Here is a 24,863-nt window from a genome sequence, read left to right on the forward strand (position 1 = left end):
AGCTCAACCTACTTATGAGCATTTGATATTTTTTAATTGTTTAGATCTAACTTTATTTGTGTGGAAAATATTTTGTAATTGTGTTTATATAGTTTCTGGCTTTGTCTGGTAGGTAGACTCCCAAATAGTTCATATTGTCTACAGTTATTTATTTATTTGTTTTGCTGAGGCAATTGGGATTAAGTGACTTGCCCAGGGTCACATAGCCAGGAAGTGTTAAATGACTGAGGCCAGATTTTAACTCAGGTAGGTACTCCTGACTTTAAGGCTGGTGCTCTATCCACTATACCAACTAGCTGTCTCTAAAGTTATTTTAAATGGGATTTATCTTTCTGTCTCTTGCTGCTGCACTTTATTGATAACATATAGAAATATTTTTCTATCATGATTTATATGGTATTATTTATATCCTGCGACTTTGCTAAAGTTGCTAATTGTTTTTAGTAGTTTTTCAGTTGATTATCTAGAATTCTTTAAATCATATAATTTACAAAGAATATTTTTGTTTTTTTCCTAGCTCCTCTAATTTTTTCAGTTTGTTTTTCTTCTCTTATTGTTAAAGCTACCATTTCTAGTACAATATTGAATAATAGTAGTGATAAGGACAAACCTCATTGCACCCTGATCATATTCAGAATTCTTCTAGTTTTTCCCCATTGCATATAATGTTTGCTGATGGTTTTTAGAAAGATGCTACTTATCATTTTAAGAAAAATTCCAGCTATTCCTGTGTTCTTTAGTGTTTTTTTTAGAAGTGGGTGTTGTATTTTGTCAAATGCTTTTTCTACATATATAGAGATAATCATATGCTTTTTGATAGTTTTGTTATTGATATAATCAATTATCCTGATAATTTTCCTGTTGTTGAGCCAACCCTGCATTCCTGGCACAAATCCCACTTGGTCATCATATTATCCTAGCAATGTTAACTTTAGTCTTTTTGCTATTATTTAAATTATTTGGGATTTTTGCATCAATATTCATAAGGGAAATTACAATTTTTTTTCTCTGTTTTGGCCCTTTTTGGTTTAGGTATCAGCACTGTGTCAGAAAGGAATTTGGTAGGATTTCTTCTTCACCTATTTTTCCAGATCATGTATATTGTATTGGAATTAATTTTTCTTTAAATGTTTGATAGAATTCATTAGTAAATTCATCTGGCCTTGGAGATTTTTTTCTTAGGGAATTCATTGATGTTTTATTCAATTTCATTTTCTAACATGGGACTATTTAAATATTTTATTTCCTCTTCAGTTAATCTATATAATTTATATTTTTGTACATATTCATCCATTTCACTTTATTGTCAGATTTATTGGCATACAGTTGGGCAAAATTGCTCCTAATTATTGCCTTAATTTCCTCTTCATTGGTGGTAAATTCACCTTTTTTATTTTTGTTATTGGTAATTTTTTTTTCCTTGACTTTTTCTAATCAAATTAACCAATGGATTATTTATTTTGTTGGGGTGTTTTTCTCATAAAACTAATTCTTAGTTTTACTTATTGATTTAATAGTTTTTCTACTTGCAATTTTATTAACCTCTACTTTGATTTTCAGAATTTCTAATTTGGCCTTTAATTGGGGTTCTTTTCTAGATATTTTTGTTGTTGTTTTTGCTTGCTCAATTCATTGATCTCCTCTTTCTTCATTTTATTCATGTAAGCATCTAGAGATATAAATTTCCCCTAAGAACTGCTTTGGCTGCATTCCATAAATTTGGCTATATTGTTTCATTATTGTCATTCTTTTAGATGAAATGATTGTTTCTATAATTTCTTGTTTGACCCATTCAATTTTAAGATTAGATTATTTAGTTTGCAATGAATTTTTGGTCTACTCATCCATGCTCCTTTATTACACATAAATTTTTATTGCATCATGATCTGAAAAGGATGCAATTTCTGCCTTTTTGCATTTGATTGTAGGTTTGTTTATGCCCCAATATGTGATCTTTTGTGTGTGTGTGTGTGTGTGTGTGTGTGAGTGTGTCTGTGTAGATGCTATATACCATTGAAAAGATAAATTCCTTTTTCTCTCCATTCACTTTTCTCCAAATACCTTTTCTAAAATTCTATTTACCTCCTTAAAGTCTTTCTTTGTGTGTGTGTGTGTGTGTGTAGATTTATCTAATTCTGAGAGAGAGAGGTTGAGATCCCCTACCAGTATAGTTTTGCTGTCTATTTATTCTTGCAACTCACTTAACTTCTCTTCGAAGAATTTGGATACTGTACTATTTACTGAATATGTGTTTGGTATTGATAATTCTTCATTATGGCATCATTTAGCAAGATGTAGTTTCTTTATTTCTTTTAATTAGATTCATTTTTGCTTTTGTTTGATCTGAGATTAAGATTGCTTTCCCTGCCTTTTCTTTTTTAACTTCAGATGAAGCATAATATCTTTATCTTTACTCTGTATATAGCTCTCTGCTTCAAATGTGTTTCTTGTCAACATTGTAGGATTCTGGCTTCTAATCCACTCTGCTATCTATTTTTGTTATATGAGAGAGTTCACCTCAGTCACATTCACACTTAAAATGATTAACTCTTTGTTTCCTGCCAGACTATTTTTCCCACTTACACTTTTCTCTTTCCTTTCATCTTTTTCCTCCTCATGACTATTTTGCTTCTGCTCCCCCATATCCCTCAGTCTTCCCTCCCTTTTAACAGAACCCCCCTTTCTTATTGCTTTTCCTTCTACTACTTCCCTCCCTTCTATTAGCCTCCCACTTTCCTTTCCCCTTTCCCCTCCAACTTCTCTGTAGGGTGAGGCACATTTCTAGACCAAACTAAATATGTATGTTATTCTCTCTATGAATCAAATTCAGAGAGACTAACGTTCTATAAATGCTTATCCCCCTCCCTTTTTCCCTCTACTTCAATAGGTCTTCTGTGTCTCTTGTGATTTAATTTTTTCCATTTTAACTTCTCTTTTTCTGTCTTCCAGTATAATGCTTTTTCCATCTCTTAATTTGTTTTTTTTTTGTCATCATATTAAAGTCACCTTAAACCCACACCTTTTCTCTATGTATACACCTTCTAACCACCCTGAAAAAAATACAGTTCTTAATAATTACATGTATCCCTCTATATAGGTATATAAACATTTTAACTTTTAAAAAACAGAGTTTTATTTCCCTTTTCTTTTTACCTTTTTATGATTCTCTTGATTCTTGTATCTAAAGATCAAATTTCAAATTTTTAGTTCCTGTGTTCTCATTGGAAGTTATTGAAAATCCTTTATTTCATTGAATGCCATTGAATATCAATATCTTTCCCCTAAAAGATAATGCTCAAATTTTCTGGATAATTGATTCTTGGTTGTAATCCAAGCTGCTTTGCCTTCTGAAATATCATATTCCAGACTCTCCATTCCTTTACTATGGGAGCTGTTAGGTCCTGGGTAATTCTGATTATGTATGAGTCCTCAATATCTGAATTGTTTCTTTCTCATTGCTTATAGTATTTTCTCCTTGATGTGATCATTCTGGAATTTAGTTTCATTATTCCTTGAAGTTTTCATTTTGGGTTCTCTATCAGGAAATGATCAGTGAATTCTCTCAATGACTATTTTATCTTCTAATTCTGGGATATTACAGTTTTCCTTGACAATTTCTTGAAAGATGTTGTCCAAGCTCCTTTTTTTTTTTCATCTTGGCTTTCAGGTAATCCAATAATTCTTAGGTTTTCTCTCCTGAATTTATTTTCCAGGTCAGTTGTTTTTCAGTGAGGTATTTTACATTTTCTTTTGTTTTAAATTTTTTAAAATTTTCTTTGATTCTTTGTATCTTATTGAATAATTTACTTCCATTTGTCCAATGCTAATGTTTAATGAATTACTTTCTTTGGTTAGCTTTTTTGCCTCCTTTTGCATTTGGCCAATTGTATTTTTTAAGGAGTTATTTTCTTTTTCCATTTCACCAGTTCTATTTTTAAGGAGTTGTTTTCTTCAGTACATTTTTTCCCTATTTTTCCAAATTTATTTTTAAGGAGTTGTTATCTTCAATTTCTGTACTTCTTTTTCCAAGCTAATGGCTCTTCCCCCCAAAAAACTTTGTGATTTACCTATATAGTTCTCATTTTTTCCCCAATTTTTCTTCTATCTTTTAAGATCCTTTTTGAGCTCTTCCAAGAGAGCCTTAAGAGCTTGAGATCAATTCACATCCCCCTTTGAGGTTTTACCTATAAGAATTTTGCTACTGCTGTCCTTTTCTGGGTTTGTGTTCTGATCTTCCCTGTCTCCATACTAGTTTTCTGTGGTCAGGGCTCCTTTTTGCTTTTTTTGCTCATTTTTAAAAGCTGAGCTCTGCTCCTAGCATACAGGGGGAATTGACCCTAGATACTTAAGCTTTCTCACTGCACTAGATTGAACAGGCCAAGTCCCACTTATTATGCTGGGTTTGGGGGCTTACAATTTGCCTTCTGTGGCTGCATTGGAGTTCTCACAGAAGACCTGCTGATTCATCAGCTAATGCCTCCCAGTGCCAATCTGCCCTGCACCCAGAGGCCTCCCAGTCTATCCTGCACTGAGCCTGGGCTGGGCCATATTCCTCTCTGCACAATCAACACATGCTTCTCCTGAAGTCCTTCCAAGATATTTTAAGCTAGAAAATTTCGGAATGTTTGTGAGTTCTGTTACTAAAATCTATTTAGAGGCTTGATCTAGCATTAATTCTGAGGGAATCTGGGGAGACCTCAGGCAATATCCTGGCTTCTTTCTGCCATCTTGGCTTACACACTCCTCAGTTCTTTCTTCTTTGCTTTTTTTTTTTCTTCTTTGCTACACTAAACTATTGGTGTAACCTAAGATTGGCTAAGATGACAGGAAAAAATAATGATGAATGTTGGAGGGGATGAGGGAAAATTGGGACACTGATGCATTGTTACTGGAGTTGTGAACGAATCCAACCATTCTGGAGAGCAATCTGGAATTGTGTCCCAAAAGTTATCAAACTGTGCATACTCTTTGATCCAGCAGTGCTACTACTAGATTTATATCCCAAAGAGATACCAAAGAAGGGAAAGGGACCTGCATGTGCCAAAATGTTTGTGGCAGCCCTTTTTGTAGTGGCTAGAAACTGGAAAATGAATGGATGTCCATCAATTGGAGAATGGTCGGGTAAATTATGGTATATGAATGTTATGGAATATTATTGTTCTGTAAGAAGTGACCAGCAGGATAAATGCAGAGAGGCTTCAAGAGACTTACATGAACTGATGCTGAGTGAAATGAGCACAACCAGGAGATCATTATGCATTTCAACAACAATACTGTATGAGGATGTATTCTGATGGAAGTGGATATCTTCAACATAAAGAAGAGCTAATTCAGTTCCAATTGATCAATGATGGACAGAATCAGCTACACCCAGAAAAGGAACACTGGGAAATGAGTGTAAAGTCTTTGCATTTTTGTTTTTCTTCCCAGGTTATTTTTACCTTCTGAATCCAATTCTTCCTGTGCAACAAAAGAACTGTTCAGTTCTACACACATATATTGTATCTAGGATAGGTTATAACATATTTAACATGTAGAAGACTGCTTGCCATCTAGGGGTGGAGGCGGAGGGAGGGAAGGGAAAAATAGGAACAGGAGCGAGTGCAAGGGATAATGTAAAAAAATTACCCATGCATATATACTGTCAATAAAAAGTTATTAAAAAAAAAAAGAAAACTATTAGTGTATACACCTCTAATGGTGGCGTGGAGGATGGTGCCCTGTCTTCCACTTAGCTTTCCCCTCTAATCCGGACCCCCAAACCAAGACTGCCCCTTTCTGCAAATGCCCACAGCCAGCCAGTGCATCTATTGCTGTCTCTGCACTCATCACTACTGGTTCCTTTTTGCCCAGGACTGTGTTTCAGCCGCAGAGTTGGGCCTGGCCTTCCTCATTAGGCTCCTTCAATCTTCCTGGGCTCAGACCTTTCAATTCTCCCACAGTCAATCTGGGAGGTGAAAGTTCCTGTGGTTCCCGCTGTGGCTCACCCCAGAGGTCCCACTTGGTCTTTCTGTGGATCTAGCCTGGAGGTGTTTGTACTTCATATTGGCTAATCCCTGCCTGGGATCTTTCTTCTTGGGTGGTCTCCTGTTATGGGCCAGAATTCTATACTTGAAACAAGAATTCTTACAAGGTGTTAAGTCAGTGGAATTGATAGTTTGGCATGGTGATTAATAGTTCTCTAGTTCAGTACATGTATTAGTACTTAATATAGTTCTATAAGATTCACACCTATTAAAATAGAGCATATAAAGCTGAGACAAACTCAGTCAGAGTCAGACTCAGAGAAGACAGAGGACTGGAGATGGGAGCTCAAGCTTTTGGAGCCAAGAAGAGAAATTCACTCAATCTCACATCACCATTGTGCCTAGCCTGTCCTCCTGCTAACCCCACTGAGACCAAGGCCAGGCCTGAAGGGCCTCCAGAAAGCTAGCTGAGCCCAAGGCAAGGAGACAATAAGGAATTTGGCCTTAATACCTGACTGTTCTCCTGGTGATTACTCTGCTGAAACAAAGGCTGGTCCAGAGACCTCCAGAAAACCAACCAGAACATTAGAGACTCCAGTTCTTTCCCAAGTCTTATTTGTGGTACACCAGTCTATGTTTGCCCTGCGCCGGAATTTTGTTTTGTTTGTGACAGAAATCTGAAATTTTCTGACCTACTCAGACATCTTCCCAGAATCTTCCCCAAGATGGCATGGTTTCATTTGGGTTCTAATATTTGCAAGCTGTGGGACTTTGGCAAGTGTTTTATCTCTTGAGCCTCATTTTCCTTATTTATAAAAAAATATAGATAATTATACTTAATACTTAAATTATGTCCTTCAAGCATATTGTGGAAATTGACAGATAATATATAGGATGTTCAAAGGTCAACTATTTTTGTGATCAACCATTCTCTTGGTATTTCACATGGAACTTTAATGCGTATAATTTATAATGCTCAAAATTTGTTCATAAAAATAATTTGGAAGAAGACTGTTCTGTCATCTTCTATGCTATGTGTGCTTATCATCCAGCTGCCAAATCATTAAAAAAAAAAAACTAACATAATAAAAACAAGTCTCTAAACTGTACTTCTTGGTAAAAGAAGGCTAATTTCTGGATACTTGGCATACTTTGAAAGGCTAAATGTTTTAAATTCTCCATATCTATTTTAAACCTGACACAAAGAGCTAATGGAAAAAGCACCATAGGCCAATACTTACAAAGAAATATGTCATGTCTGTTTGATGTTTTGATGATTAATGATAAGCGAAAATGAAAACTTTAAGGGTAGTATCTTTATACGGTACTTAAAGGGAAAGAGTGGTCATTTTACAGTCACAATGTCCTTTTCAAAAAACATTGTACACCAACTTTTCCTTGCTATTCTATACTTGGTGTTTGTTTAATTAGCTTATTGTTTAAATTAAAGATGCCCCAGACAATGAGCATGTAAGTGCCTACTAATTAAATAAAAGGAACTGTGCTGCCTTCTAGGGATACAAAAGGCCATAGAGAAATAGTTCCTTACTCAAGATCCTTATGGAATCTACAATATGTGCTCATATAAGAAAACACAAAATAGAGAGAGAATAATTTCAAGAGAAAGAGATGAGGAACATTGTATGTTGAAATAAAAAAGGACCTTATATGGCAGGTAGCATCTGAAATCAAGGCAGAGACAGCTTAGCAGCAAGTTCTAACAGCTACAAATCTATTCTGTGCCTTTATATCATTTAGTTTCATTGGGAGCAAAGCAACATAACCTCCAGCAAGAATTGGGGCAAAGTTGAAGAGAATCCCAATCCTCATAAATCAATTAATTTTTTTAACCAATATCCAGTCTGTTGAGTAGTTTATGTATCAGATGGGCTTTGTTTTGCAATTCATAATAAAAGAATGCCCTTCAGAGGGGAAACTAGCACTGAATTTCTAGCAGTTAAATTAACCACTTTCAGTTTTATGCCTTCCTTTTTCTCCAGATAGTTGATAGGCATCCTTTGAAGTCAATAGGAGATTTGTAGATATTCCAAATTTGTTCCAAAATTCAAAATTTCAGTCATTTTGGAATCTGACTTTGAATGGATGATGGAGAAACTAAGAGGGTCTCACTTCACCATTTGACTATACTAAGAAATTAACTGTTAGGTACAAAGTATCAAAGTCAAAAGATCCTTCCAGATTATTTCATTTGTCTCTGGCCTAGTAGCTTATTCCAGTGACTTCGTTTAGTTCAAAGAATACCGAAGTAAATACATTAGTAAAGCTAAGAATGGTCTAGAAAAGAAAGCTAGGAGATATTTGTCTCTATTTATCTTCTTGATAGGGCACACTACACAAACAAGATTCTGAAACAACCAGGCAGTTCAGTTAATGCAGTAGGGAAAAACTTCAATTTATTAACAATTTTCTATCATATCATTCTCTTTGGCACTATTTAGACCAAATGGAGAGGGTATATTTTGCAATTTTCTATCAGCTGTTTTGTGTCCTGTAGAGAAAAGCTTCAAAAAGATTTGTTTAGAAGCAGGCTTGACACTAATAAATTAAAGTTTAACTCAATTGGAAAAACAAGGCAGAAGAAAAACTGTTTTAACCTAAACATATCCAACTACAGGCCCTGTTTTTATCTATAATAAATGATTACAACTTACATCTCAGAGTGATTCTAAATGGGCCTCTCTTTTCCCATTGAAACAATGCTATAATTGTGTGTGTGTGTATATATATATATATATATATATATATATATATATGTATGTATGTATATATTATTTAAGTTCTTTTTATGCTATATGCTTTATAAAAAAGCATAAATTATTGAATTAAAAAGATTTTAATTTAATCTTGTCTCTAATGCTTACTAGTTAACACAATTCTGAGGAAATTATTTAGGGGCTTTTCTTTATTGGCAATACATAGAATAATCCTTGTATTGCCAAATTCAAAGAGTCCTTATAATGATAACATAAACCTAAAAGTTCTTTATAAACACAAATTATTATTATCATAAATTTCTTGAGGAAAGGGACTATGTTGTTTTTTATCTTTATATTCCCAGGTAGCAATCTGTTTGTTGAATTGTAGATACACTAATGTACACATAAATATGTACATATGCATACATATGTATATCTTTATCTATATGAATTTATATATCTATTCACACACATACATATTTTTTCACAGTTTATTAAATGCCTACTGTGTGCAAGACATGTAGTTTAAAAAAAAATGTTCAAAAAGGAAAATGACAGTCCCTCTAGGAGCTTATAAATTCATAGGAAATGTGATATGTAAACAAATAAATATGTTAGAAGAAAAAATATGATCAGATTAAAGGAATTGGGACAAATTGTTTTAAGGATGAAAAGTATTAGTATATGGATAGTTGGAGATGGTTTCATGGTAAAAGTAATTCATAGTCATGAAATAAAAGTGAAATTTCAACAGAAAGAGAGTGATCAGGGAGAAAGTATAGTAAGATAGAAAAGCCAATACTGCCTCAGTGCATTAAAAAGCATATAAATAAGCCTTCACTCTATTAATTTTTAAATGCTAATATGCTGTGATAAAATAGTTAGATTTGGAAGGAACTTTAGAAATTTACCCCTCTCATTTTATTAATGATGAAATTAAGACCTGGATAGTCGAAGTGTCATAATTTCTTAAAGGAATATTTTTCCCTTCAACATCTCATTATTTGCCATTTATACAAAGCTGTTGTTTTGCTGTTCAGGTGTCAGATTTTAAGCATACACAGACATGCGCTCGCGCGCGCACACACACACACAAATATTAAATTCTGTTAAGATAGTTTAACATTCATTCACTGTTCTCAGGGCACTTCTTTGAAAAGTCATAAAAATGAGAAAAATACAGACTCTAGAAAGAGCTTCAAAGCAGCTCTTGGAGAATTGCAGCTCTTACAGATACAAAATAGTATTGTGGTTCACATGCTATTGGATAGTATTAATATAATGAATGAATAATGTAGGTAAGAATTGGTCAATGAATTGTAGTTAGGCAACTACCTGGATGGAACCATATTTATTCTAAAGATGGAAGAGCTGAAAATATTTCTAATTTTTTTCACTGAGACATCATATAATTCATTTTTGAGAAGTCATTTTGGCCTCAAGTTAATTCTTAATCACACAGTTTGATGAGCAGCAAGAAAAATTCAACCCATGACTTGGAACTCTTATTTCATATTAATATATACTAAAGCTGGGCCTACTGGAAAACATCAGGGACCTTAGCATTTCTTGTTTCCTAAACATATTCTTTTTTCTTTTCCATATGCCCCATTCTCCAGTGTCCATCATTCTTCTTGACCCCTTCCAATGATTCACTCCCAGAGCAAAGTAGATGAAAATATTATTCTTCTTAGGAGTATTTCCATTTTACAGAATCATCATAGTGGTAAAATAAACAAAGATTTTCCAATGAAACTTTAGGTTTTAATATTTGTGAAGAAGTATAAGTAAATGTTTGTATTAATGCAGAAGACATATTTATCTGGTTTAATTAGGGAAGACTGAAACACTTCCAGTACTGAGGAAATCATATAGGCATCAGCCTATTCTATATTTTTATGTCAAGTAAAGACTCAGTTTTTGGAAAGGGTCCTCTATCTGTGATTCCATAACATGTTATTTATATTTCATCATTTCAGGGGATTGTCTGAGTGACTAAGAGATTAATTAATTTGCATATAGCCACAAAATTAATATGGAAGTAGGACTTGAACCCAGCTTTTTCTGACTATTCATTCTATCCTATTGGCATTCATATTTGAATCATATCCCATAGTGAAACTGCTACCTAGAAGTCTGTTAAATATATTAAAAAGGGGATGTTTTTACATTTTGTTATTAGACTTACGACATTATAGTTATTCTCTTAATATCTATTATATATTGTATATCTATTATATATTTATATATAATTATACATGCCTACGAATAAATATAAGATGTATATATGTATATGTATGTATATATGTCTGCATTTATGTATATGTGTACAGCCTCATTTCTTACTCTTTACAATTTATGTACTTTGAGAACAGTAATTATTTCATTTTTTGTAATTATATCTCATGGCACATAATGCATGCTTAATAAATGCATATTGATTCACTGTAGACAGGAAGAAGAAACCACAGTGTAGTATTCATGGGCAGTACTACTAAATGAACATCAAATTCAGTAGTGTGAAGAGAAATATTTTATGGTAACTTGAAAGAATCCCAGATAGTTAAGATCTTAAGATCTCAGAAAGTAACATTATTAGCCAAGATTCTAAAGATATTGAGGTGTCTTTCTTCTTTTTTTTCTTCCCCTAAAAGAACATGAAAAAAAGCACCAGCTTGATCTTTTTGCTCTGCACTTGGTTCTGATTATCTAAAACATCATAATGAATGGTATGTCGTTCAGATATAGTTTAATCATTAGGAAGAACCAGCCAGAACCAGGCATTTTGGCCATCCTTTCTCTTTTAATCCTTAATATCAGTATTTCTTCTGAATATTTCTGTACTAATGAGATTTCTTTTCCACAGGGAGACAAGGAAGCTGAGTTAGGCCTTCCCTTTTCTCCACTTTGTGACCGCAAGTCAACTCTGGTGGCCCAGTCACAAATAGGTAATGTTGACAACTGTGGTGGGTGACAGTGGCAGGGGATATATTTTCACCTTTAAAATCAATTCTGTAAAATGTAGTTAACTACATAAAGAAATCTTTAAAACTCTAGATAAAATAGTTTGAAGAAAATTCTAATACACTCCTCTCTTGTGTGTTTTGGAATTTTAAACCTTTTAAAATGCTACATAAATGTGAATTATGATCTATATTGCGTGTAATTAGCAATACATTTATGCTATATTGAATGCCCTTAATATTTTTTCTAATTTATGTCAGCTGAACCTGATTTTTTATCATATGTTTCCTATAACAATTCTCTATAAACAAAATTCTTTGAAAGGTATATTTATTCCAAAAGGTAGCTGAGTCTTTATATACAAGGTAGTAAAATGCTGATGATATTTGATGGGAAGACTTTTCCCTTACTTCACTTTCTTCTTTTGGTGTATGATCCTGATGATATCCTTGATTTCTTTGCTTGCAATGTGCAATGAACAGGAAAAGCACAATAAAAGGCCAGTTAATCTAACTTCCCAGAGTTATTATATACAGTAACCTGAATTTCTAAAACAATATTTACAATATCATAGGAGTCAGAGAATAAATTTTGATAAAATTGGCTTTGACAACCAGGAAAACATAAAGCTCAAAAGTTTTTTTTTTTTTTTCTTTTTCTTAGGTTTCATTGATTTCATAGTAGAGCCAACGTTTTCTCTTCTGATGGACTCAACAGAGAAAATTGTTACTCCTCTTATAGAGGAAGCCATAAAAACTGAAAATTCCCCCTTTGCATCAAACAGGTTTGATTTTTTTCCCCTTTCTTTTCGTTGTAAATTTTCATAGCATATTATTTGTGACAATTTGCTTCAAGACAAGGAAACTTTTATGTCACTTGTTATGTGATATTGCCATCTGGTGGCTACACAGTAAAGCAGCAACTGCATCTAATCAAAAACCATTAGCATACATAAATCAACAGGGTTACAGGCTTGTAGACTTGAAAACTACTTTAAAGGTCATATAGTACAACCCCATCATTTTATAGATGGGGAAATTTAAGCCTACATGAAAGGTGACTTTGCCTTTTGAAGAGTTAATGAATAAAAACTGATGCCATCTATATCATATTTTTTTTCTATAAGGAATGAACAAAAAAAGAAATAATCTCTGGTGAATTTTTTAAATGTTTGGATTAAGTATATATTTTGTGCAGAATACTAGTAACACATATCTGGTAGTTATTCCTAAATATCAAAAGTATAATGTGTTTTTCCCAAATGCATGAAATATACAGCCTGAAATATAATTGGTAGTATTTATTAGATTACTATATAATTATACAATATATATACAATACTATATATTATATAATACTATATAATATACAATTAATAATAATATAATAAATAAATACTAAAAAACTAAATACTTTCCATTATCTTCAGTATTCTGTGATCTCTCTATATAATCTAATATAAGAAAGTACCTGTTCTAAGGGAATTTCCATGAACAAAAATAACAAATGGATATAACATAAGTCTATATATTTTTCTTGAAAATCCAAAAAAGATCCAGAGTATTTTAAAAATGACTGGCATTAGTATTTTAAAACTTGCAAAGTAGTTTACATGTTATCTTATTTAACCTACTGAAGAAAGTGCTATTATGGTGATTACTATTATTGTTTTTGTTATTATTATTATCATTGGATAGATGACAAAAGTGAGACAATAAATCTCAGTTTCCTCATTTGTAAAATGAAGGATTTGTTCTAGATCAGAATTATCCCACTTGTTAATGTCTAAGGCAAAATTCAAATTCAGGTCTTCCAAACTAAATTCAAAATTCTATCAACTATACTAGCTGGCTCTTAAAACTCTGGCCTTTTGAAAAACAAGTTTTATACACACAAACACACACACATTTTCTCCTACTTCTTCTGAAAAGATAGCCCCTAAAGTTTAAAGTTGACAGGGAGTTTGGTGACTATCTAGTCCTGACCTGTTTGGGTCAGATAACTTTTGGAAGAGATGGATAACATATGACTACATTCTACTGAGGAAGATAAGATATGTGAAGATAAGCAAATAGAAGGTAACATCAGGGTTTTGAGTTATCCTGCTTTCTATCCATTGTTTTATATCTAATGGGTAAGGAGTAGAGATGTTGTATGAGTTCAATTCATTTAGGAATTCCTCCAGAATTCCAAATGGATGGTCCATTGGCATACTTATTTTTAATGGTGTTGTTCATCCTGTCCATCTTTTTCTGAACCTTTTGAGTTTCATTTTGGGTTTTTTTGGAGTGACTTTACATTTATTTCCCCAATCACTTTATAAAGAATCAAACATGGTTAAGTGATTTTTGTCCAGTGTCACAATTCTAGTTACTGTCTGAGGTAAAATTTGAACTCAGGAAGAAGAGTTTTTCTGACTCCAGGTCTGACACTTTATTCACTGTACCTTCTGGCTGCCCACTTCATTTTAATGGGATATCACTTAAATGACCACTGATGTACATTGTAACCATTTAAAATGTTTGAATATTCACATACAGACTCATTCAATATTCCCCTAAATGGCATAAATAGGTTAATGCTTTATTCATACAAATCCTGCAATTTTCTACTTTGACCAGATCATATCTGGGATCCATGTTCAATTTGTGGAAACCACATTTTTAAGAGGTTATTTACAAACTGTTATGAGTCCAGAGAAAGATAGCTGAGGAAAATCAGAGACATTTAGCCTAGAGAAGAGATGGCAGGTGATCATAATTCCTCATGAATCACTTTGTTCAAATATTGTCATGTGGAAATATAGACTTGAACTCCTTGTCACCAAGAAATAGAAATGGGAACAGTAAGTGAAAATTGTCTAGAGTCAATCTATAGAAAAAATTCAAAATATTTAGAGGTCTCCAAAAGTGAAATCAATTGATTCAAGGAGATGTAAGATCCCAACAACTAACAATCTTTTAATAGAATAAAATTTCCAGTTCAGGTATTGGGTTGACTTTAATATTAGCTTTTAATTCAGAAATTTTGTCTTCTATTATAAAGTCCCAGTGGAATGCAAGCTCATTGAGAGCTCGCAATGATTTACTTATTGTCTTTGTATTCATTAGCATCTCAGATAAGGATTGGCACATAGTATTATGCTTACTGAATGGAATTGTGGGCTTTGCAAAATCATAGAACTTCATAAGAGAACCAATGATCATGAATGGGGCCATCATTTGGATTTAATAATGGCCTCTCCTTTTTCCAAATATGACTGATACTGATCTCCTTGGTGACTTTCATCACTGAGTTCAGCTCTGGGCAAATTTCATTTCATCTAAAAAGTCATTACCTTCTTAGGGTTAGACCCTGAGAGCCCTGGAATATGTAGCTGACTTTTGAGGAAGGCAGGAGAATCTAACAATAGTGGCCCTATTTTTCCTGTAAACTGCCTTGTGTTGAGGAAATTTCATTGATTCAATCTACAAGTATAATAATTATTTATTGTGTACCAGGCATTTGTGTTAAGTACAGGAGAGAGATAGACAAAAGAGAGTCTGCCCCAAGGAGCTTACTTTTTACTGGAGGAAATTATATATATATATATATATATATATATATATATATATATATATATATACACACACACATACATATGTATATGTGTATATATATGTATGTATGTATGTATATGTATATAGAGATTTAGATATAGATAGATATAGATATAGATATAAATATATAGAGATATACACACATATACCCACACACACATAATTGTTCACTTTGGGGATTTTCTTGGCAATGATATTGGAGTAGCTTGACATTTCTTTCAATGACTTACCTGGGGTCACATAGCTGGTAAGTATCTAGGGGTAGAATTAAACTCAGGAAACTGAATCTTAATAATTCCAGGCTTAAGGATTCCAGGCACTCTATCTACTGCATCACTTAGTTGCCAGCAAATAATAATTTCAGGGTTTGATTTCTGTTTTTTCTTCATATAACATCCCTTGTTTCACATGGAATGGGCGGGAGAGAGATAAGGGAAGGAAGGTCTTGTCAGATATTTAAATAAATTTTTGAACAAAATTTCTTTTCTTTTGTAGCTCACCTAACATTGGATCTGTAAATATTGGGGATGCTTTAAAAAGACTGACTATTAAAAGCAACATATCTGATAAGTCTAATTCCTCAGACTATTCTCTTGCAACAGTGGACCTGAAGGGCTTTAAGAATAACTTGGTGGACATCATTCAACAGAACAAAGAAAGGTGGAAAGAGTTAGCAGCACAAGGTATTCATGAATACATTTGCATTTTTTCCAATAGCAATGCTTCGCCTCAATACATTGAATTATCTACTATTTTACTATCTCTGTTATAGCATGTTTATACTCTTTAGTATAAAATAATGCACTGTATCTCTTTTTCTCTCTCCCTGTCTCTCTCTCACCTCCCTTTTCTCATTTGGATAGTTTGACTGTTCTATGAGTGAAAAATTGTTCTGTTTAGTAGTTGCTCTGTATAGATCTAGATTGTGTAAGGAAGAGTATTCTTGATACAGAACAAATAATACCTGTACTTCTTTTAAGGCATTTCTAACAGTCTTTCAACATGAATAAAAACTATGACTTGAAGAAAGAAGAATGGGTCAAGACTTGGGTTTAGTTGTGGTTCTAGCAAGGATGTGCTAAATGGCCTTGTTTTTGTCATTTCACTTAATCTCCTTCAATTTCTTTATCTACATATAATTCAAGTATTTAAGGGCTCCTTTCAGTTTCTATGATTTGCTTGCTCCTTGCATTGAAAAAAGAATTTCTTGTATCATTTCATAAGAGTTTGCTGCATTTCTAATTGCTTTAACCAGATCATCTATTTGGCTAATTACTTGTCTCCTAAGTTTGGGAATACATCTCTGGGAATTATAGTGCAACAAATCTAGCTTCTATGTTGTGTGATATATTTGTTGTAATGCATTTATTATTGTAATGTGCTGTTGTCTCCAGAAGCTGCCGATCGCTCTCTGGGAGGAGTTTTGTCTGGACGAGACTTGAGGTAGCTCTCTGCAGGAAGGGAAGTCGGCTCTCTACAGGAAGAAGAATCTGTCCAAGAGATTTGAGTTGACAGCAGATCTCCTCCCAGAGAGCAATCGGCAGCTTCTGGAGACAACAGCACGTTACATATTACTATTCCAAATTGCTCTAAAGGGAGGTTTCTTAAACTTTTTCCACTCATGACTCCTTTTTCACCAGAGAGATTTTTTTGTGACCTCATTTAAAATCTGAGTTGAATACAAGTGTTTCTGGCAATGTTCTTGTATTCATAGTGTGAAGTATGCATGCTATGTGTTCAGAACCAAAACTATAGTGAAGTCTCATGATGCACAAGTGCTGCCAGAAACACCTCAGATTCATTATGTGTTTCATTTTGATTTAATTTTTGGTTGTTACATTCAGAAACTCTTTTACCACTGACAAATTTTTCATGACTTCATATGGGGTTGTGACTTGTCGCTTAAGAAACTTTAATGTATGGGATAGGGTTAATGAAGTCATGATGTCTTATACAAATTTTTCTCAAACTATTTTCATGCATTTATACTTCAAGTTTGCAGTGTAATCTCATTGATGGGCTAGTCCCTCCAGCAGTATAGCAGTACATTTCCTCTTCCTACCCTGCATGGTCCCTAAATGATCCACAGTGTAACTATTAATATTGAATATACCAAATCCTTTCCTCACTTTCACTGAATTTTTTGCTAGAAAAGGTGCTTCACTCAGGGTAGCCATTTATTAGTCCTTGACCCCTTTTTACAGGAATGGCTCATCTGTTTCTCCAGTCAAACACTTCCTAAGTGCTGTTCTTTACCTCTTTATATTTATGTCATGGATATGACTGTAGTTAAGACAAATTATGTAGGACTAGCCAAGAGGATGCTAGAACTAATGGGAAACTTGTATTCAAGCCCTGATTAGCCAGTGCCATAGTTTAGTGATACTAATTATGCAACTCTCCATGATCTTTGGGTCAATACTTTTTTAACTCTTAGGAGATCATAGTATTCTATGAGGGAGAACAGTTTCCCAGTTAATTTTTTTTTAATAGTTTTTATTTACCAGATATTTGCATGGGTCCAGTTAATTCTAATAGAAATATTTTCACCAAGAATGATTACTATTGATAGCTATTATTGTAGTTAATGCTGGACAATAACAAAGTTTATATGATCAAAAAATTTATGATGCTTTATTCTTTTTCCAAAGGGAAAAAAAGTATATAAAAAATTTTAAAAACATATTTTTTTTAAAAAATAAAGAATTTAGAAGTTAATACACTAGTAAAGTTCTGACGTTAAACATTTTCTAATCACTAGTGTCCTCTCCTTTATCTAATTGATTTGCATTTGTCTATTTCCATCTTTTATTTCATATTTTCTTTCCCACTGCCACCCCCAGAAGATTGAAAGCTTCTTGTCTACAGGTATTCCTTTTTTGCCTTGTAGCCCCATGGCCTAGCATAGTATTTTACACACAATTTGAAGATTGGTAAAAGGGAAATAAATTTAATTTTGTTTTGTTCTTTCTCGGATACAAAGTGCTAAAAGGTATCCTAATATGACTACAGTAAAACACCTAGTACAGACTGGCTGTGTGACACTGGACAAGTCCCAAGACTTGACTTCTCTGTCAAGTAATGCTTTAAGAAGACAAGTTTCAGGGTCAGCTAGGTGGTACAGTGGATAGAGCACCAGCCCTGAAGTCAGGAGGATCTGAGTTCAAATTTGATCTCAGACACTTAACACTTCCTAGCTTTGTAACCCTGGCCAAGTCACTTAACCCCAATTGCCTCAGGAAAAAAAAAAAAAAGACAAGTTTCTGAGGAGATACCTATCAGCATTGATATAAGAAGCTTCTTAGATCAAATGAAATCAAAAGTTGAAGCCAAAAGAAACAAACTAATTACTCATTTTAGAATAACTAGATAATTATATCCCTCCTCAAATACTTCCTTATTCAATAATAATTCACAGATTACCAGTTCTAAGGCACCAAAGATTTAATCCTCTTAAATATACTTGACTTATATGTCAAGAAAGTAAACAAACACTATTTAGAAATTTTTGTAGTATCAACCAAAACAATATAGGTTCTCATTGATTAGTCAGAGAATCTAATTCAAAATAACTTGGAAGAAAGTTAAGTTGTATCTTTTTATAGCACTCTCAGAGCATTCTCATGAAGATTCATGAATTTAAAAAAAAAAAAATGCTTACTATGTGCCAATATTGTGCTAATCATTGGGGATAAATCTCTCTTTATCTCTGTCTCTGTCTCTTTCTCTCTCTTTCTCTCACATATCCATCTACACACACATACATATATAAAGATACACATATATAAACATGTGCATGTATGTATGTATGTATGTATAGATATAGATAATAGTCTCTGACCTTAAAGAGCTTGCATTCTAAAAGAGAAAACACAGATAATAAAGTTGTGGCTGGGAAATATAATTTGGTCAGAAAAGTCACAGAGACAGAACTATAGGACAATGCAGATTGACAAATTCTCATCAGAAACAATGATACTATTGATTTGATTACAATTCTCAAGTAAGAAGTGAAAAAGGAGAAGGGAGACAAACTGGAAAAGTTGCCAAGGTACATAAGTGAAAGCCAGGCAAGAAGATGGAAGAGTGAAGCATGGCAAGGGTCTGAATTTGGCCGAATGTAGTGTGCTCCCATCCTCAGGACATTAAGACTCTTGAGTGGGAAAGAATACCAATTGAGAGAGACCTTACTGAGTGTTTTAGCTCCTCAAAGGATTGATCTTTGGGATTCTGCTAGGAGCATACAGCAATGAGAAGGGTGGCATTTCAGGAACCATCACCAGGTTGAAAAGTGAATAATAGAGAAACCTGTTTATCAATTCATTATTTGGAGGTAGCTATAAGAAAATACTTAATTGCTTTCCAAGGGTAGGGAGAAATTTTCTGATACAATGATGATTTTATTCTGCTTAATATTAAATTATAATGTTCTTTACCAAGAAGCACCAAAGAACTAAATTTGTAAAGGAATGATGAGAACTTAATTTGTTAAAAAGGACTAAACATTTCTAAATATTGTGATGATTATTGACAAACATGCTCCAATAAATATTATTTGTTTGGTTTTTAAAATGTATTTATTGAACTAAATACAAAATAAGAAAAACAGAATAGAAAAAAGAAAGACAGAAAAGGAAAATTTAAAAAGAAAACATTGTCATGTGCCCAGCAGAACACTAGGGAGGATTCAAAATATATAACATTAAATTTCTATTTCAAGGAAGCATAAATAATAATAAAAAAATTATATTCATGAATATCCATCTCTTCTTTGCTATCTTGTAGGTTATTATTTTGTTCTCTGCTGTGCATTTTTACTTTATTGTTTTTCTCCCCTTTATTTCCCCCTCCCCTCTTTCCAGGCAGGCAACAGTTAAGCACAAACATTTACATATGCATACACATATACACATATTCATACATACATACATATGAAATCACACATATATAATTCACAGCCATACACAGCCCCATACACATATGCATACGGACTTACATGTATAAATACCCACAGATACTATGATATACACATATATGTATGCATTTACCTATAAGTAACATGTAGCTAAAACAATATTAATATGTATGACTGTCCTATAATTAAATTGTTGACTTTTACTTTGTCTGAGATTAATGATTAATAACCCTTTTTTTCTAATAAATTCTACTTCAGATTCTTGTTGTAATCTTTCTATAAATCTCTTTATTTCCTATCCCTCTTAACTCTTCTACTTTAATTCTGCTTCTTAATTTGCCTTGCTATTACTTAATCTCCTCCTACACATGGATCCCTCCTTTATCTTCTTCCCCTACCTTTTTCTTTCCTCTTTATCTCATTCCCATTAATCTATATACCTTTATCCCACTCCAATTAATATAAATATCCTTCTGGAGACCACATAATCATATGCTATCTTTTCCTCCCACCCTTTATCCCTTTCCCATTAATATACATAACTAGAATCCACAACCATTCTCTCTACACATTCTTCTATACTTCACATTATCCTATTATTTCTTTATGGATTGTATCCCTCCTTTATCTTCTTCCCCTACCTTTTTCTTTCCTCTTTATCTCATTCCCATTAATCTATATACCTTTATCCCACTCCAATTAATATAAATATCCTTCTGGAGACCACATAATCATATGCTATCTTTTCCTCCCACCCTTTATCCCTTTCCCATTAATATACATAACTAGAATCCACAACCATTCTCTCTACACATTCTTCTATACTTCACATTATCCTATTATTTCTTTATGGATTGTGAAGAATGCCCACCTTATCCCTTATCCCATGCCTATTAATCTATACACCTTGTCCCACTGTCACAAATTTCTACATCCTTGTATATTTCACATTATCCTATTCTCCTCCTTCTTTTCTCTCCTCTTATTTCTTTATAGATTGTGGAGGGTGCTATGCCCTCCATGGTATTTATGTAGTGTTGCCTAAGCCTAATTAACTCACATTCCTGATATGAATAGGTTTTCAGAACTATGAGTCCTCCTCTTCCCTCTAATACCTCTGTGTCTGTTCTTCCTCTATAACTTGCTTTTATAAATCCTATTTTTACCTTTTCTTAAATAATTTTGCTTTTTAGAGTCAGATCATATTCACCTTTGCCTGGATCTTTCTTTTGAACTGCCCAATAACTGATGTTAATCTTAAAAATGTGGTATACATTTCCATGTTAAAAAACATAAGCAATATGTCCATGTGAAGTTCCTTGAAATTAAACTTTGATATTGGCTCATATATGTTAAATTTTCTATTAAGTTCAGACTTGATTGAGGCAATTTCTTGAAAATCTGAAAATTTATTGAATGTCCATTTTTTCATTCAATATTATGAATAATTTTGCTGGATATGATATTTTGGCCACAGACCCAATTCTTTTGATAGCTAGTGTATATGATTCTAGGACCACTGATCTTTTACTGTGACTGCTAAGTCCTGTACAATTGTAATTGAAGCTATAGTATATTTGAATTGCTTTTTCCCCTTGTTTCTTGCAAAACTTTCTCTTTGATCTGGGTTTTTTGAAATTTTGCAATAATGTTCCTATCTCTTTTCCACAAAGTATCTCTTTGAGGTGGTGATTAATTTTTTTTTCTATTTCTACTTTCCCCTCCTATTCTATCATTGAATTTTCTTGGATTATTTCTTGCATCATTGTGTCAAGGTTCTTTTTTTGCTAACAGTTTTTAATTTTCCAATTATTTTTATATTTTCTCTTCTGGATCCATTTTTTAAATAAGATATTTCACATTCTGTTCTATTTTTCTATTCTTTATATTTTGTTTTGTTATTTCTCAGACTCTTATTGCATCACTGGAATCCCCTTGTCCAGTTTGAATTTTCAAAGAATTATTTTCTTCTTTAAAATTCTATCTCCTTTTCCAGCTGGTTAGCTTTTTTTTTTTTTTTTTTTTTCATAATCTTCTTGGGTTTTTTGGATTTTTTTTGTTTGTTTGTTTGTTTTTTCCTCAGTCTTTCTCATTTGATTTTTAAAGTATTTTTTTGAGTTCTGTAAATTCTCTCTGGGCAGGGAGCCATTTAACATTACTCTTTGGATTAAAAGAAGCTTTTTTTACTTCAGTGTCCTCCTCTGAAGATGAACCGTTATCTGTCCTATTCCAATAGTAAGTTTCTATAGATTGAGTTCATTCTTCTTTGCTGGTTCATTTTTTTAAAATTAGAAATATACTAGTATAAGCAATGCCGGGGTGGAGGATTGGTGCCACTAGCTTCACTTCAGCTCTCTGCTCTGACCTGGAACCCCAAACCAAAACCTCTCCCCTCCTGCAAATACCCACTGCTTTTAATTCCATATGTGTGCTTGCTCCTTCTCACCCAGCACTGAGTCTCATCAGCACAGCTGGGCTTGTCATTCCTAATCAGCCAAGGTTCATGCAGTCTTCCAGGATTAAGACCACGGACTTCTCCAGCTGCCTGGGAGGTCTAAGTTCCTGAGTTCAGGCTGAAGCTCACTTCAAACCCAGTTAGCCATACAGAGCTAACCTGGAGATGTTTGCACTTCCCACTGCTTAATCTCTGGCTTGGGACTTTCTTTAAATCTTCTTGGGGTGTCGCAGGAGGACCACTGCTCTGCCCCAAGTCTTCTTGGTTTTTAACCAGTCTGTTCACATTAAAGTGAAATTTTTTTCTGTTTGTGGGGGAAATCTGTAAAGTTTGAAATTTGCTGACCTACATTGTCATCTCCCACCCCCATTAAACATTATTAATTGGTTCTATGAATCACTTTTACAAGGGATAGTGTTATTATTATAGAGGTCATTATTTTCACACAAACTATGTCAAAAGTGGTCAACTAGCAAAAAAAAAAAAAAATTACAACAGAATTTTGCAGCATTAGGATGGGGTATAGTTATTAGAATCATAATGAACTCAACTAGGCCAGGGATACCTACATGGAGTGGGGAATAAATTGGCCTTCCTCCCTTCAAGAGAATGAATATTGCTTAAGGCTAGAAAAAGGCCACAAAGCACACATAATTTCCTTGGAAATCTGAGAGAAGTTCATCCCCTCTTGTCCTGGGATACAACCATTTCATGATGAAGTTTCCCATACTCCTCGTGGAGAGAGATTTCTTCTAATGTGGCACTAATAGTATCTCACCCAACCAGAGTGATCTATAAATATGTCACCTGATTGAGGATTCATGCCAGAGTGAGCAATATATTGTTAGTTGATTTGTTAGTGAATAATCTTGACTTTAGGATGTGAGAGCCTCTGTTCTCCTTTACATAGAGTGTTAAAATTTCTAATTGGTGCTTCATTGTTTATACTGTATTAATATGACTGCAAAATGACTTTAAGACAGCTTCATAGATTTGGTGTGCCTATTCTGTAAATGTAATGCTATCTCCCAGAGAGCTTTATTAATAAGCTTATGGACTTCAAAAATATGGGATTTCCTGAATTGGACCCAATCACGTATATATATACACATGTATATATTAAATATGTCTGTATGTAATAAATAAAAGGGAAGGGATTAGAAAAGGATTCATGTATAAGGTAATGCTTGAGTTAAGGCTTAGAAAACTAAGGATTTTTAAAGACAGAGGTTTAGGAGGGTAGTACATTCTTGATATCCAGAATAGATAAAGCAAAAACATAGGGATGAGAAGATAGTGTTGACTATAAGCAAAATCAAGAAGGCTCTTTTGCCTGGATCTTAGAATACATGAAGAGGAGTCTTGTGTGAGCTGGGAAGGTAACTTGGGGGTAGACTTCAAAAGTCTTTAATTGCTAATCAGAAGATTTATTTTTGATCTTAGACTTGATGGGAAGTTATCAGATTTTATTAGAGGGGGATGATAAAGTCAGACCTGTTGTTTAGAAAAATCACTTTGGCAACTTGGTTGAGTGTAATATTCTCTTCTCTAAAATATATTGTTCTCTGAGAGTAGGTTTCTTGGGGGGCTTCTGGAGGCAGCCTTCCTTCCAGTTCAGTTCAATAATCACCTCAAATGCAGCCAGAAGTTAAATTCCAAATCCTTTATTGTTTCCTTTTAAGTCTTATCTCCTTCCTGGGGCTCAGTTAGCTTTCTTAGAGGCCTATCTCTCTCCTTGTTCCAGAGAGCTCTTGCAGCTAGTCCTTTGCCTCTGCCAGCTTCAGCTTCCAGACAGCACAAAGATGGAAGTTGGAATGAATCTGTCTGTGCCTCTGAGAGTGGGCTTGTGGGCTTCTGAATCTGGCCCTGAGAGCTTCTTGCTTATATGTTGTGCACTGAGTATACTCCAATCATTATATCACTAGGAAACCATTATTTGTTGTAGGATTAAATCAATGCTAAATTAGATTTAATCATTGTCTCCTCAATTCCACTTAGTACCTTATTTCAAGTTCTGGCCCATAACATCTCTTTATAGGATCAGATCAATCATACTGAACCATGCTAAATTAGATAATTATTGTCTCTATCAATTCCACTGTCTTAGTACCTTGTAAGAATCATAATAGTTGAGGATGGATTAGAGTGAAAAATGAGGCAGATAAACCAATTAGGAAGCTATAATACTCCAGGTAAAAGGTGATATGTCCTTCAATGGGGTGATGAATTTGTGGATGACAAGACAAG

General features: G+C 33.6%; 1 protein-coding gene across 11 annotated transcripts in view; it reads left to right on the top strand.

Annotated features, from left to right (window-relative positions):
* PDE1A (phosphodiesterase 1A) overlaps window positions 1-24,863 on the top strand; it is a 461,201-nt gene that overhangs the window by 382,837 nt on the left and 53,501 nt on the right. For all 11 annotated transcript variants that reach the window (XR_012488250.1, XR_012488251.1, XR_012488249.1 and 8 more), the window contains 3 exons: window positions 11,550-11,631; window positions 12,311-12,431; window positions 15,742-15,929. Coding sequence is in view for 6 of the 11 variants with exons in the window: in XM_074302943.1 (XP_074159044.1) it covers window positions 11,550-11,631; window positions 12,311-12,431; window positions 15,742-15,929 (391 nt within the window). In the remaining 5 variants the exon portion in view is untranslated. The remainder of the gene's footprint in view (window positions 1-11,549; window positions 11,632-12,310; window positions 12,432-15,741; window positions 15,930-24,863) is intronic.

The sequence above is a fragment of the Sminthopsis crassicaudata genome, chromosome 3 (genome assembly GCF_048593235.1).
Source record: "Sminthopsis crassicaudata isolate SCR6 chromosome 3, ASM4859323v1, whole genome shotgun sequence".
Classification (NCBI taxonomy): domain Eukaryota; kingdom Metazoa; phylum Chordata; class Mammalia; order Dasyuromorphia; family Dasyuridae; genus Sminthopsis; species Sminthopsis crassicaudata.